We start from the raw sequence: 13505 nt of genomic DNA on the forward strand, positions 1-13505 counted from the left end.
TTATTTGGATTTTGTGTTTCTAGTTTTTTCCTTTATTTGTGTAGTATTTCTCTGCCTTCTCATTATTATTTTTTTTAACTTATTGTGTTTAAGGTCTCCTTTTCCCAGGCTTCAAGGAAAGTTGAATTCCTTCCTTGAAGAAAGTTGGATTCTATCTTCCTTTTGGTTTCTGCTCTCCTAACACTGGTCCAGTGGCTTGTGTAAGCTTCATATAGGGTTACATTTGTGTTGAGTTTTTGTTTGTTTTTCCTCTGATGGGCAAGGCTGAGTGAGGTGGTATTCCTGTCTGCTGATGATTTGGTTTGTATTTTTGGTTTTTTCATTGTTTAGATGAGGCATTCTGTACAGGGTGCTACTGGTGGTTGGGTGATGCTGGGTCTGGTATTCAAGTGGTTTCGTTTGTGTGAGTTCTCACTATTTGCTACTCCCTAGGGTTAGTTCTCTGGTAGTCTAGGGTCTTGGAGTCAGTGTTCCCACTTCAAAGGCTCAGAGCTTGATCTCTGGTCAGGAGCGAAGATTCCACAAGTGGTTTGTTATGGCATTAAGTAAGATTAAAACAAATATCCAAAAATGAGAAACCAGAGATGAACCCCAGACAAATGGTAGTTACAGAATCAGGCAAATAATAATTAAAATAATGGAATATACATATACACCCATGAGAAAAGTCAAAACAGTCCAACAAAAATAAAGTACAGTAGATTGACCCAGCAAACAAAGGAAATCAAAAATTATATTTACTACTTAAGAACAAAACTAAGTAAAGCACAAACTGGAAAGCAAAATTAAAGCAAGGTGCCAAGTGGGGAATAAAGCAGTGAAAGCAAAACTAACAAATGTGTTGAGAGGAAAGGAATGAAAGAAAAAAAAAACAAAGAATAGATATGCAAATTTAAATAGACATAGATGGAGGAGATTTATATACATTAAAGATTAATTGCAAGGTGAAGAGCCCAGTAGGAAAGGCAAACAAAGAAATATATAGAAAAAATATAGTTTTTAAAAAATTAAAAATTGCAATTATAGAAAAGAGAAAAGGAAAAAAAAAAGAAAACAGAAGAGAGAAAATAGAGAAAATAAAAGGAAACGCCTCAGAACTGCAAAAGCCCCATGTAGAGGCAGAGGTTTATAACAACAATAAAAAGTGTGACTGAATGTACATGTATACATATACACCCATAAGCAAAATCAAAACAGTCCAGCAAAAATAAAGTACAATATACTGACCTGGCAAACTAAGGAAACCAAAAATTATATCTACCAGAACAAAACTAACTAAAGCAAAAACTGGAAAACAAAACTAAAGCAAGGTGCAAACTGTGGAATAAAGCAATGAAAATAAAACTAACAAATATGTTGAGAGGAAAGGAGAGAAAGAAAAGAATGAAAGAATATATACGCAAAGTTAGACAGAGGTAGATAAGGAAGATTTATATTTGTTAAAGATTAACTGCAAGGGGAAAAGAACAGTAGGAAAAGCCAACAAAAGAATAAATGTAGAAAAAATAATGTTTAAAAAACTAAAAATTAAAATTAAAAAAAGAGAAACAAAAACTAAAAAAGGAAAACTCTACAGATCTGCAAAAGCCCAACATAAAGGCAGAGGTTTATAACAACAATAAAAAATGTGACTGAGGAAAAAAAAAGCTCAAAGCCTAATTGGATTTCATAGTGTCAATAAAATTGACAACTACAACAGAGGAGGGGAAATGGGGGAAAATCTGAAAGAATCAAAAGAACAAGTCAAAAAATAAGAATAAATAAGAATAATAAATGTTTTCCTTGAGTCACTGCAGTCAGAGTCCTTTCCCTGGCTGGGAGACACAGTCCACCTCACCTCCCTAGGATGCCCTCCAACACCGCACCTGCTGACCTCTGGACCTGCTGTTGGGGCAGCTCAGATTCTGCTCTGGTCTTGCTCTTGTGTGTTCTCACCTCCAATGTCCACAGCTATCAGAACTAGTGCGTTTTCTTTTGTGAGTGCTCTCAGTGACCTTTTATATATTCCACAGGCACAGTCTGCCTAGCTGATCATGTGGATTCAATCTGCAGCTTGTTTAGCTGGTGGGAAGGTTTTGGGGTCTTCTTCCTTAGCCACACTGCCCCTGGGGTTCGACTGTGGTTTTATTTCCACCTCTACATGTGGGTTGTCCACTGGGGTTTGCTCCTGAGCCTGCCCTGGAGGACTTGGCTTTGCCCCTGTGAGGGCCAGGTGTGGAGGTGGCAGCTGCTTGGGTTGCAGGGGTTCTGGCAGCACCAGGTACTCAGGGGAGTTAGTGGCTAGGGCAGCCGGAAATATAGTGCTCTAGAAGGGTATGGCAACCAGTACTGGCCAATACGCTCCAGTATTCTTGCCTGGAGAACGCCCCTGTCTGATAGAGAAGCCTGGCAGGCCGCAGTCTACAGCGTTGCAAAGAGTCAGACACAACCAAAGCGACCCTGTGTGCATAGACACAAGACATTTTTTTGCCTGTGGCACCTCTGCCCCAGTGAGAGTTGAGCATGAAGGTGGCACCACTGCTTGTCTTGTGGGGACCCTGGGAGTGGCAAGTGTGCAGGAACATGGACTGCCTCCGCCACAGGAGTTATGGCCCTATCAGAGTCTGTTTCCAAGCCTCTTGTAGCTGGCGATCGATCAGAAGGCCTCTTTGGCCAGTCTTTCTCTGTAGCTCCACCCGTTGAGGTACTTAGAAGGCTCCCTTGCCTGGGGTCCTCCTCTGTAGTTCAGTGCGTCAGGCACATAGAGAGGGGCCCCCCGGCTGGAGTCCTACTCTAGAATGGCGCATCAGTCACATAAAAGAGCACCCTCGGTGGGGTCCTCCTCTGTAGTTCAGTGCACTAGGCTTTAGAATGGGCCAGCATCTCTACTGTTCAGCTGCGGATGCTGGCTTGTGGGGAGAGAGAGGCTACGGTGATGGCTCCACTCACTATGCACGACTCAGCAGCATCGCCTTGCTTACATGGCTGCCTGGCTTTCCTCTACTGGCTTCCCATCAGGATCTCCTCCCTCACATACCCTCACTCCATCTTTCTCAGTCAACAGCAGTCCTTGCCCTGGGATTGCTCCACAATCCCTAAACCCCAGCTCCCAGCTGCTGCGCGTTCGGGGGGACCAGCATTCCTGTCTGGGGTACGTATGGCTGCAGCAAGGACCGTCTGATTCTCTTTCCATTTAGGCTACCACAGATCAGCTGTTTCACTCTCAGCCTTAAATGTTTTTCCTCTGACTCAGACAATTGCTCCTGTGGGGATTGGGTGACCCCTGCTTCAGTTCCCCCATCCCCTGAGGGCAGGTCCCATCCTATTGACACTCCTGTTTCTCCCTCTAGTTCCTTCATCCTACTGAGTTTGGCATGGTTCTGTATATTCTTTCCCACTGATCACGTACTCCTGTCCGCTCTCAGCTGGTGTTCTGCGTGCACTTCTGTGTCTGAAAGTGTATTCCTGATATAGCCATGGAGAGAGATGTACTGTCCACTTACTCCTCTGCCTTCTTGATCTCCTCTGCCCTTTATATTTTTAGGTGCTTATATTAACAATAGGGAAGGTTTTCAGCCAAAATAGAATCTCTTCTTTGTTCTTCCCATGTTTGATATTTGGCAAACTAACTATGGCCTATGAGAGACTCAAGATCAAGGCCCCTTTCACTGAACCATGTTTTCAGTAGTAAGATAGGCTATTGATTCTATTGAGCTTAACAGAACTAGCTTTGGGTTCTAATTCAACCTTCAGTCACAGCTTACTCATGTCACTGAACAAATCAATCTCACCATCTCTCAGTTTATCATCTGGTAATTGAAAACATTAATATGTACCCTGCTAGCATACATTCCTATATCCTAGGTGGCTCAGTGGTAAAGAGGAGTGCCAAGCAGGAGACACAGGTTCAATCCCTGTGTCAGGAAGATCCCCTGGAGAAGGAAATGGCACTCCAGTATTCTTGCTTAGGAAATTCCATGGACAGAGGAACCTGGTGGTCTACATTCCATGGTTGTGAAAGAGTCAGACATGATTTAGCAACTAAACAGCAACTACTACAACACACATCCTGTAAGAATCAAATAAGATGTTTGTAAAGACTCATGAGTGTTTCCCTGGTGGCGCAGTGGTAAAGAGTCCTCCTGCCAACACAGGAGCCATGGGTTTGATCTCTGGGTGGGGAAGATGCCCTGGAGGAAAAAATGGTAACCCACTCCAGTATTCTTGCCTGGAAAATCCCATGGACCAAGGAGGCTGGAGGACTAGAGTTCATGGAGTCGCAAGAGTGTCAGACATGGCTTAGGGACTAAACAACAGCAATGGGAAGAGTCGTTGAAGACATATACTGAAATGTGCAAATGAAAGATTATTGATCTTCTTGCATGGCTTCAATCAGGTTAGCATACAGACGTATTTTTCTCTCCCATCACCTTTATATTTGACCTCAGCAAGTGATCAAGAGGGGTAAATAAATTTGTAGAAATATAGTTAAGTCACTTGTATAAGTCAGTTGGAATCACTGTCCATCCACTGGAGAGCTACACTTCTGTAGTCCTTAGAAGATCATAACCTATAAGGCCAATAAGATATTGAACACTAGACGTTAAGTGGGCAAGAGATAGTATTTGGAATACATGAATGGGATGGAAATTTTCTCCAGAGTCCAAGAATAAGGGCTGAAGAAATTTGGTTACTTGCTTATATTTAATAATAAATGTTCAGAATAAAAATAACCTTATAATTATTCTGTTTCTTTTATGTAATAAACATTATATATTTTCTCCTTTGATAGTGTTTTAAAGCAATAAAAATCAAAGGAGAAGATCTGTGCCATGCTGAAAATATTACCGGATTAGTAAATTCAAATTTGAAATCTATAAAAATATAGGAATTTAAAATTTTTAATATGGAATTTAAAAAATGTTGCTATATGTTATACTTATTACAGAGACTGATGAAATAATATGAGAAATTGTCTGTGAAAAGTTACAAAATTAGCATTTAAAATATAAGTACAACCTCACTAGTAAGTAAAACATTTAAATTACTTTCAGTTATAAGGCTGCCCCATTTTAAAGAGACATTAGCTCTTTTTTAAAAGACTGTTCAGCTAAAAAGAGTTTTACTTTCTTTAGTAAATGAAGAATTATTTTCTGGAAATGGTCTTCCACAAAAGCTGACTCTTCATTGAAAACCATGGTGAAAAAGGCCTTTCTAAAGTTCTAGTTCATAACTCCTCTGTCTGCATAACATTTCTGTTAAACAGGCCAAAGTCTTTGTAAGTAACTTATCTACAGTATGTGAGAAAGTCTGGACTTTGGGACTCCATCAGACATTCCTTCTAATGCTAATAATTGGAAGATGGCTTCTCCCCATTGGAAGTGGGATCACTCGGGATCAACTCTCTCAACTTCTCCTTATGTTTGTGGGGACAGCTGCTGACATATTGGAGTTCACAAGTGAGACCCTGGAAGAAGAAAATGTGAGGTAAGTAGGCCCTGCAATGAAAAGACCTTCTTTTCAAGGTCAGGCCCACATACCTGCTTTTTTGTTCTATTATTTATATTTTGCATTAATAAAGCATTTTTAGTAATATCATATGTCCAGTGGCAGAATCATAGAATCTGTTGCTGTTCAGGTATATATTAACCAGTACCCCAACGTGCACACACACACACACATATATACACGTATACACATATCTGGGTTTCCTATATGGCTCTAGTGGTAAAGAACCCGCCTACCAATGCAGGAGACGTAACAGATGCCCCTTCGGTCCTTTGCTGGGGAAGATCCCCTGGCTAAGGACACAGCAATCCACTCCAGTTTTCCTTGCCTGGAGAATCCCATGGACAGAGGAGCGTGGCAGGCTATAGTCCATTGGGTTGTAAAGAGTTGCACATGACTGAAGGGATCCAGCATGCATGCATGCATATACATATATAGAAGTTGTATATGAATATGTAAAGAAAGGTGTGTGTGTGTGTTAGTCACTCAGTCGTGTCTGACTGAATACGTAAAGGACATTGCTGCTACAGAAAAAAGTCAGATAATATTTTCCATGGATAACAACAGAGAAGCTCTGCCTATTTGCATGACCACGGGTTAGGTGAAGCCATGGTTACTTGAAAACCATCCCTGGCTCCTCTTTCACATTCTCAAGTGTCCAGGAATGTAGGCAATCTTAAGTGTCTCTTGCAGAGCAGAGCTACTATTCCAGGAAAGTACCTCAAGGAGGCATGGAGGACTCTCTCCCCTAGCTGACTGAGGAATTTATATTCCCTGGTGTGAATGGAGAATGGGGCAGATTAGGTTTTATTTTCCTAAATTTTATTTTTAATCAGTTTTGTTCCAAGTGCCCAAAGGCTATCTGGTGTAGATGCCTATAAATTAAAACTTATTGAGTTTTATTTTTGCCACAAGCAAATAAACCCAGAATCCACGATCACATCTGTTTATGGAACACTTTTTTACCTTTAGGGATTTAAGTCTCAGTGCCTGAATGTACTTTCAGCTCAGGTTGTTATGCACTATGCTATAAAAATAAATTGCAATGAGGCTGGCTTTTAATGCTACCGTTTACTTTATGCTATGTTTCTCAAATAACAAAACATAAAGCTGAGCAAAATACACTAACCTACTGAGTAAACTTAATATCACAATTATAGTACAAAGTGTATCATTATCATGGGTTACCTTTATATGATCATTTCCTGTTCCATTTATACTGTTTTCTCATATCTTAAGTAGATATAGAATTTTAAAAAGAATCTAGTCTAAGTTGATCTGTTGTCCTCAAAATGCCAATTTTATTTTTTAAAGAATATTTACTTAATTTGCTGTGCAGGGTGTTAGTTGCAGCATGCAAACTCTTAGTTGCAGCATATGGGATCTAGTTCCCTGACTAGTGATTGAACCAGGCCCCTTGCATTGTGAGCGAGGCGTCATAGCCAATGGACCACCAAAGAAGTCCCGAAAATGTTGATTTTAGCTTTGTGGCTTTAATACCTTACATGTGGCCAGTGCCTTACATTGTGTAACATATTTTCAGACATATTAGAATATTTATAATACAGTGAGGTTACAAGAAAAACATTTAAAAATCATGACCAAGCATATAAAAACAATAAATAACTACAGGCACCACACAAGTGACTATACCTATGGGGCTTCCCAGGTGGCACAGTGGTAAAGAATCCACCTGCCAGTGCAGGAGATTCAAGAGACACAGGTTCAGTCTCTGATTTGGGAAAATCCCTGCAGGAGGAAGGGGCAACCCATTCCAGTATTCCTGCCCGGAAAATCCCATGGACAGAGGAACCTGGTGGGCTACAGTCCATGAGCTTGCAAAGGGTCAGACACGACTGAGCGGGTGCACGCGCACACCCACACCCACCCACCCACCCACGCACACACACACACACACACACACACACACACACACACACACACAGAGCTATACCTACATAGAAATAAACACATAAATGCCAAATATCTAGTGAGATCCAAGGGATATGAGGTAGAAGAGGGGGGAGTTTAGGGAGGAATACGTTTTGAGGGACTCATCTGATCTTTCTCACATCTAAAGATGGTTTTATGGCTATCTTAATGCTCAATGTTTTAGGCCCATCCACAAGACAGCAAGAGGCATTTTATAGACCAGTTTGCCAATAGATGTTGAAAGTTAAATATGTTAATGACTAAAATGTCAATCGTCCAAGGCAATTAAAAAAACACTCTGGAAGTCATGAGAGATCATTCATTCACCAACTCTTGACTGATTATGTAGTGTGGGCCAGAAGTGTGCTACTGGAGATTGGGGAGCTAATAGGGAGCAAGTGATGAGCCAAAGGATACACAATCCTGTCCTCACCCAGGAAATTTCAATTCAGCATTTTCTTCCCCGACCTGCACATTCATCTGAGTGTTTTATAAATCATTTTATTCATTCTAAGCTTACACCAGTCCTGAGAATAGAACAGAATCAACACTGTTCAGGTTATTGTTTTTCAATTTCTTTTTGGGTTTCATGATCTCAAATGAACTCATTTTATTTGTAATGTAATTGCATTGTGTCAGAGACCGTCTGTGGTTTCCACTGCACTCCTGCATATCTCCATCACAACCCAAAGCCTCCAAAATCAAAGCCCAGAAAGAACTGAGAGTTTTTATTCCTACCTAAGGCCCACCTCCCAAGTTCTGACTTCATCTCAGGTTCCGTACTGTAAGAATAAACACTGCAGATTGCCATGTTTTCAAAGGAAAGACTTAAACTCTCTCACTGCAGCATAGCTTTCCCTTTTGGCCTCAAAAAGACAATCATAAAGCATAAATTTAATATACCTGTAAAGGATGTTTCCATGTAATATCGAAAAGAGGGTTACTTCATTATAACCTGCTTAGCATCACTTATTATTACATTTTCTTTTCTTTTTTCTTTTATTCTGTAATTTGAGCTGACAGGTTTAGGAGAAAACCTGCAACGATGTCTATATCACAATGATGTCTGCCTCTCTTTCCTGCATCCTGGGTAATACCTCAAATCCAGTTTTTTTTTTTTTTTTAACCTAAATCTGTTTCCTTCCACATACCTACACAAAGTTCATCTTTCTGATTCTTATGAATTTTCATGGACTCATGAGATATTGCAAGTTTTTTTATAACAACTTCATTTTATACAACACAAATGCATCTATTGTAATTCTATGGTTCAGTGATATTTTGAAATTTATAGATTTGTGTAACTATCACCAGAATTCATATTCCTTGTGTCTGTTTGCGGTCAATTCTCACTCCCACTGTCAGCTCTAGGCAAACACTGATATGCTTTATATTGCTTCAGAAATTCCTTTTCTAGAAATTTCATGTAAATGGGATCATAAAGTGTATGGTCTTTGTGTCTGGCTTTTTCACATAGCATAATATTTCAGTGGTTCATTCCCACTGTTCATTGTATGGGTTGTCAAGCTCTGTTTTAATAGCTGACTAGTATCCTATGCATATACCACGTTTTATTTATCCATTCTGTAGTCAGTTTTCTTGCTATTGAAAATGATATTGCTAGGAACATTCAGTTACAAGCCTCTGTATGCATCTGTTTTCATTTCTCTTATATAGATCGTAGTAGAATGACTTAATTTTATGTTAAGTACATGTTTAACTTTTTAAGAAACTGCCAAACTGTTTTGCAAAATGGCTATTTGTTATTGCTGTTGTTGTTGTTTAGTTGCTAAGTTGTGTCCAACTCTTTGCAATCCCCTGGAACTAGCCCACCAGGCTCCTCTGTCCATGGGATTTCCCAGGCAAGAAAACTGGAGTGGGTTGCCATTTCCTTCTCCAGGGGCTCTTCCCAATCCCAGGGATTGGACTCACATCTCCTGCACTGGCAGATGGATTCTTTTCCACTGAGCCACCAGGGATGCCCCCCAAAGTGGTTATACCTATGTAAGAACACCCTCACCAGCAAGGTGTGAGAGTTCTGTTTTCTCAACATCTTCACCAACACATTGTTTTCAGTGTTTATGATTATAACCACTCTAGTGGGCTCATAGTATTACTGCATTGTGTTTTTAATTTGCATTTTCTTAATGATTAATGAAGTGGAGTATCTTTCATGTGCTTATTAGCTTTTTATATATCTTCCTTGGTGAAGTATCTGTTCAAATTTTTGCCCATGTTTCACTGGATTAAATTTTTATTGAGTTGTCTATATATTCTAGTTACAAGTCTGTTATTAGATACATAAATGTAAATATTTTCCCCACTATATAACTTTTTATTTTTTAATGCTGTCGTTTGAAGAACAGTTTTTTTTTTTTTTAATTTTGATAAAATCCTATTTATCATTTTTTTCTTCTATGTAGGGCTTTGGGAATCATAGATTCTAAGAAATATTTTCCTCACCAAAAATTAGAATTATTTTTCTCTAATATTTTGACTTAATTTTTGTGTATCTTGAGGTAAGAGTCTAAGTTCATATTTTGTGTTATTTCATTTTGTGTTTTGGTATTGTTCCAGCTCTAATTCTTGTCCCAGCTGGGGCCAACTATCTCAGCACCATTTGTTGAAAACATTATCCTTTCCCCATTAAAATGACTTGGCACTCCTTGTCAAAAATCAATTGACCACATATGTAAGGAGTTTTCCAGAACTTTCTATTGTGTGTCTATCTGCTCTGTGTGTCTGTCCTTATGCCAGTACCACATTACTGTGATTACTGACATTTTATGATCAGTTTTGAAACTAGATATTCTTAAGTTCTCTAGCATTATTCTTTCAAAAAATTGTTCTGATTTTTCCAGATGCTTTGCAATTTCATATAAGTTTTATTATTAGCTTGTCAAATTCTAAAAAAAAAAAAAAATACTGCTGGAGTTTTAATAAGGATTGTATTAAATCTAAGCCTCAGGCTTCCCTGGTAGCTCCAACAGTAAAGAATCTGCCTGCAATACAAGAGACCCAGGTTCAATCCCTGGGGTGGGAAGATCCCCTGGAGAACAGAATGGCTACCTACTCCAGTATTCTTGCCTGGAGAATTCCATGAAGAGAGGAGACTGATAAGCTACAGTCTAAGGTGTCACAGATTTGGACGTGATAGAGCAACTAACACCGTGATTACTATCAGTTTATGAAGAAGAGGCATCTTTACAACATTAAGTCTTCCAGCCCACGAATGCTAACTATGTCATCACTTATTCAGATTTTCCTTGATTTCTCTTAGCAATGTTTCATAAGTTTCAACATATAGGTCTTACACCACTTTTCCTAAATTTATTCCTAAGTATTTTTTCTTTTTGACAGAAATGTTTTCTTAATTTCTTAATATCATTTTCATGTTTTTATTACCACTACATAGAAATACAGTTGACTTCTGTGTAGTAATCTTGTACCCATTGGTCATGCTTATTAGTCTTGTAGACTCCTTAGGGCTTTTTACATATAGGAGAATATCATTTGAAAGCAAAGATAGTTTTGATTCTTACTAATCTATATGCCTTTTATTTCTTTTTCTTGCCTTATTGCTCCAGCTAAAATTTCTCATACAGTGTTGAATACAAGTATGAGTGGGGACTTCCCTGGTGGTCCAGTTCTTAAGACTCCATGCTTCCACTGCAGGGGGTGCAGGTTTGATCCCTGATTGGGGAACTAAGATTCCACATGCCATGAGGCATGGTCAAAATAAATAAATAAATAAATAAATAAATATGAGTGAACTTTTAAATCTCAAAGGATAAGCATTCTGTCTTTCACTTAAGGATGTTGCTAGCTGTAGGTTTTGCACAGACATTTTTATTAGATGCCCTTGATCAGTTAGAGGAAATCCCTATCTAGGTTACTGAGAGTTCTTTATTTCTTCTGTTCTCTCTCTTTCTTTCTCTCTCCTTTCTTTCTATGGACATTTAATTTTGTCAAATATGTTCCTGTTTTTCTTATTATCGTTATGTGGTGGCTGTTCTTTATCCTATTAATATAGTGTATTGCATTAACTAATTTTCAGATGGTAAATCAATCTTAGCTTACTAGGATAAATATCCTTTGGTTATGGGGTATAATCTTTTCTGTATGCTGTTGAATTGGTTTGCTAACACTTTGTTAATCATTTTACATCTATATTCATAAAACACACTGTCTTTTAGTAATATTTTCAAATGGCATTTTTCCTGGCTTTGCTATCAGGGCAATATTCCCTCAATGAATATCTCAAGAATCATTCCTTCTTTATTTTCTGAAAGACTCTGTATAAGACTGGTGTTATTTCTTCTTTGAATATTTTATAGAATTCACTTAAGCTGTTTCAGCCTATGTTTTTCTTTGTGGGAAGATATTTATTACCAATTCAATATTATTTCTAATAAGGCTACTCTGTAATTCTGTTTCCTTTTGGGTCACGTTTTGTTATATTTTACATTTTAGGATTTCTTCTATTTTATCTGTTTATTTTTCGTATGAAGCTGAACATTCTGTTATTCCTTTATACTTGAGTCAATTCCTGTAGTCACTTATTATGGTCCTGCCCTTTTCATTCTGAGTTGGTCATTTGCATCTTCCCTATTTTTCCTTAGACTTCTCAGTTTCCTCAGTCTTTTAAAATCACTAATTTTTGGCTTCACTGACTTTTTTGTATTATTATTCTGTTTTCTATTTAATTGGTTTGTGTCCTGATATTTAATTTTTCCTTCCTTCTGTTTACTTTGGATTTAATTTGCACTTCTCTTTTCTAGTTTCTTAATATAGAAGCTTATTGATTTGAACTCTTTCCCCTTTTCTAGTATGGTATTCAAAGTTATAAATTTCCCTCTAAGCACTGGTTTATCTGCATCTCATAAGCTTTGATATGTTATCTTTTTTTGTTTAATACAAATTATTTTCCAATTTCTGTGAGTTCTTCTTTGACCTCTGAATTGTTTAGAAGCAAAGCTATTTGATTTCCATATGGGGATTGCCTGAATTTCTTCCTATGGTTTTTTATCTTAATTCTGCTGTAGTCTGAGAATATACAAAATTAACTCTTTTAAGATATTGAGACTTATCTTGTGGCCTAACATACAGCCTATACTGGAGAATGTTCCATATGTGCTTGAAAAGAACATGTTGCTTGATTGAGTGTTTTATAAATTTAAATAATGTCAAATTGGCTGATAGATTTCTTCAGGTCTTCTATATCCTTACTGATTTTCTGCCTAGTTGTTCTATTAATTATTGAGTGGGGCATTGAAATCTTCAACTCTAATTGTTGAATTGTCTGTTTCTTTTTCAGTATTGTCAGTTTTGCTTCATGTATTTTGAGGTCCTGTTTTAAGATGTGCAATTTTTTAAAGTTCTTCCTGATGTAGTAATTGTTTTTCATAATGACATGTCACTCTTTTTCTCTAGTAATATTTCTTGTCTAAAAGTCTATTTTGCCTCTCATGAATCTAGGCACTCTATTTTATGACTCTTGACATGGACTTTTTTTTCAAACTCTGTATGTTTACATCTAAACTGTGTTCTTTATATACCACATATACTCAGAGAAGGCAATGGCACCCCACTCCAGTACTCTTGCCTGGTAAATCCCATGGACAGAGGAGCCTGGTAGACTGCAGTCCATGGGGTCGCTAAGAGTCAGACACGACTGAGCGACTTCACTTTCACTTTTCACTTTCATGCACTGGAGAAGGAAATGGCAACCCACTCCAGTGTTCTTGCCTGGAGAATCCCAGGGACGGGGGAGCCTTGTGGGCTGCCGTCTGTGGGGTTGCAGAGAGTTGGACACGACTGAAGTGACTTAGCAGCAGCAGCATACTTAAATCTTGTATTTTCCTCTCAGTTAGACAATCTTTGTCCTTTAATTGGAGTGTATATTAATTTCCCAGGGCTGCCATAACAAAATACCACAAACTCAGTGGCTGAATCTAACAGAAACTTGTCTTCTAGCCTCCATCTTCACCTGGCATTCTTTCCAGTGTGTCTGTGTCTCCAATTTTTCCTCTTTTTTCTGGGGAAACCAGTCATTGGATTAGGACCCATGCTAATCTAGTATGACC

The 13505-nt window shown here is 38.4% G+C and overlaps 1 protein-coding gene across 1 annotated transcript in view; it reads left to right on the plus strand.

The window, feature by feature from the left end:
* TMEM26 (transmembrane protein 26) overlaps window positions 1–13505 on the plus strand; it is a 67567-nt gene that overhangs the window by 36566 nt on the left and 17496 nt on the right. The window contains exon 4 of the mRNA XM_040242302.1: window positions 5246–5466. Coding sequence (XP_040098236.1) covers window positions 5246–5466 — 221 coding nt within the window. The remainder of the gene's footprint in view (window positions 1–5245; window positions 5467–13505) is intronic.

The sequence above is a fragment of the Oryx dammah genome, unplaced genomic scaffold (assembly GCF_014754425.2).
Source record: "Oryx dammah isolate SB20612 unplaced genomic scaffold, SCBI_Odam_1.1 HiC_scaffold_6, whole genome shotgun sequence".
NCBI classification, from domain to species: Eukaryota; Metazoa; Chordata; class Mammalia; order Artiodactyla; family Bovidae; genus Oryx; species Oryx dammah.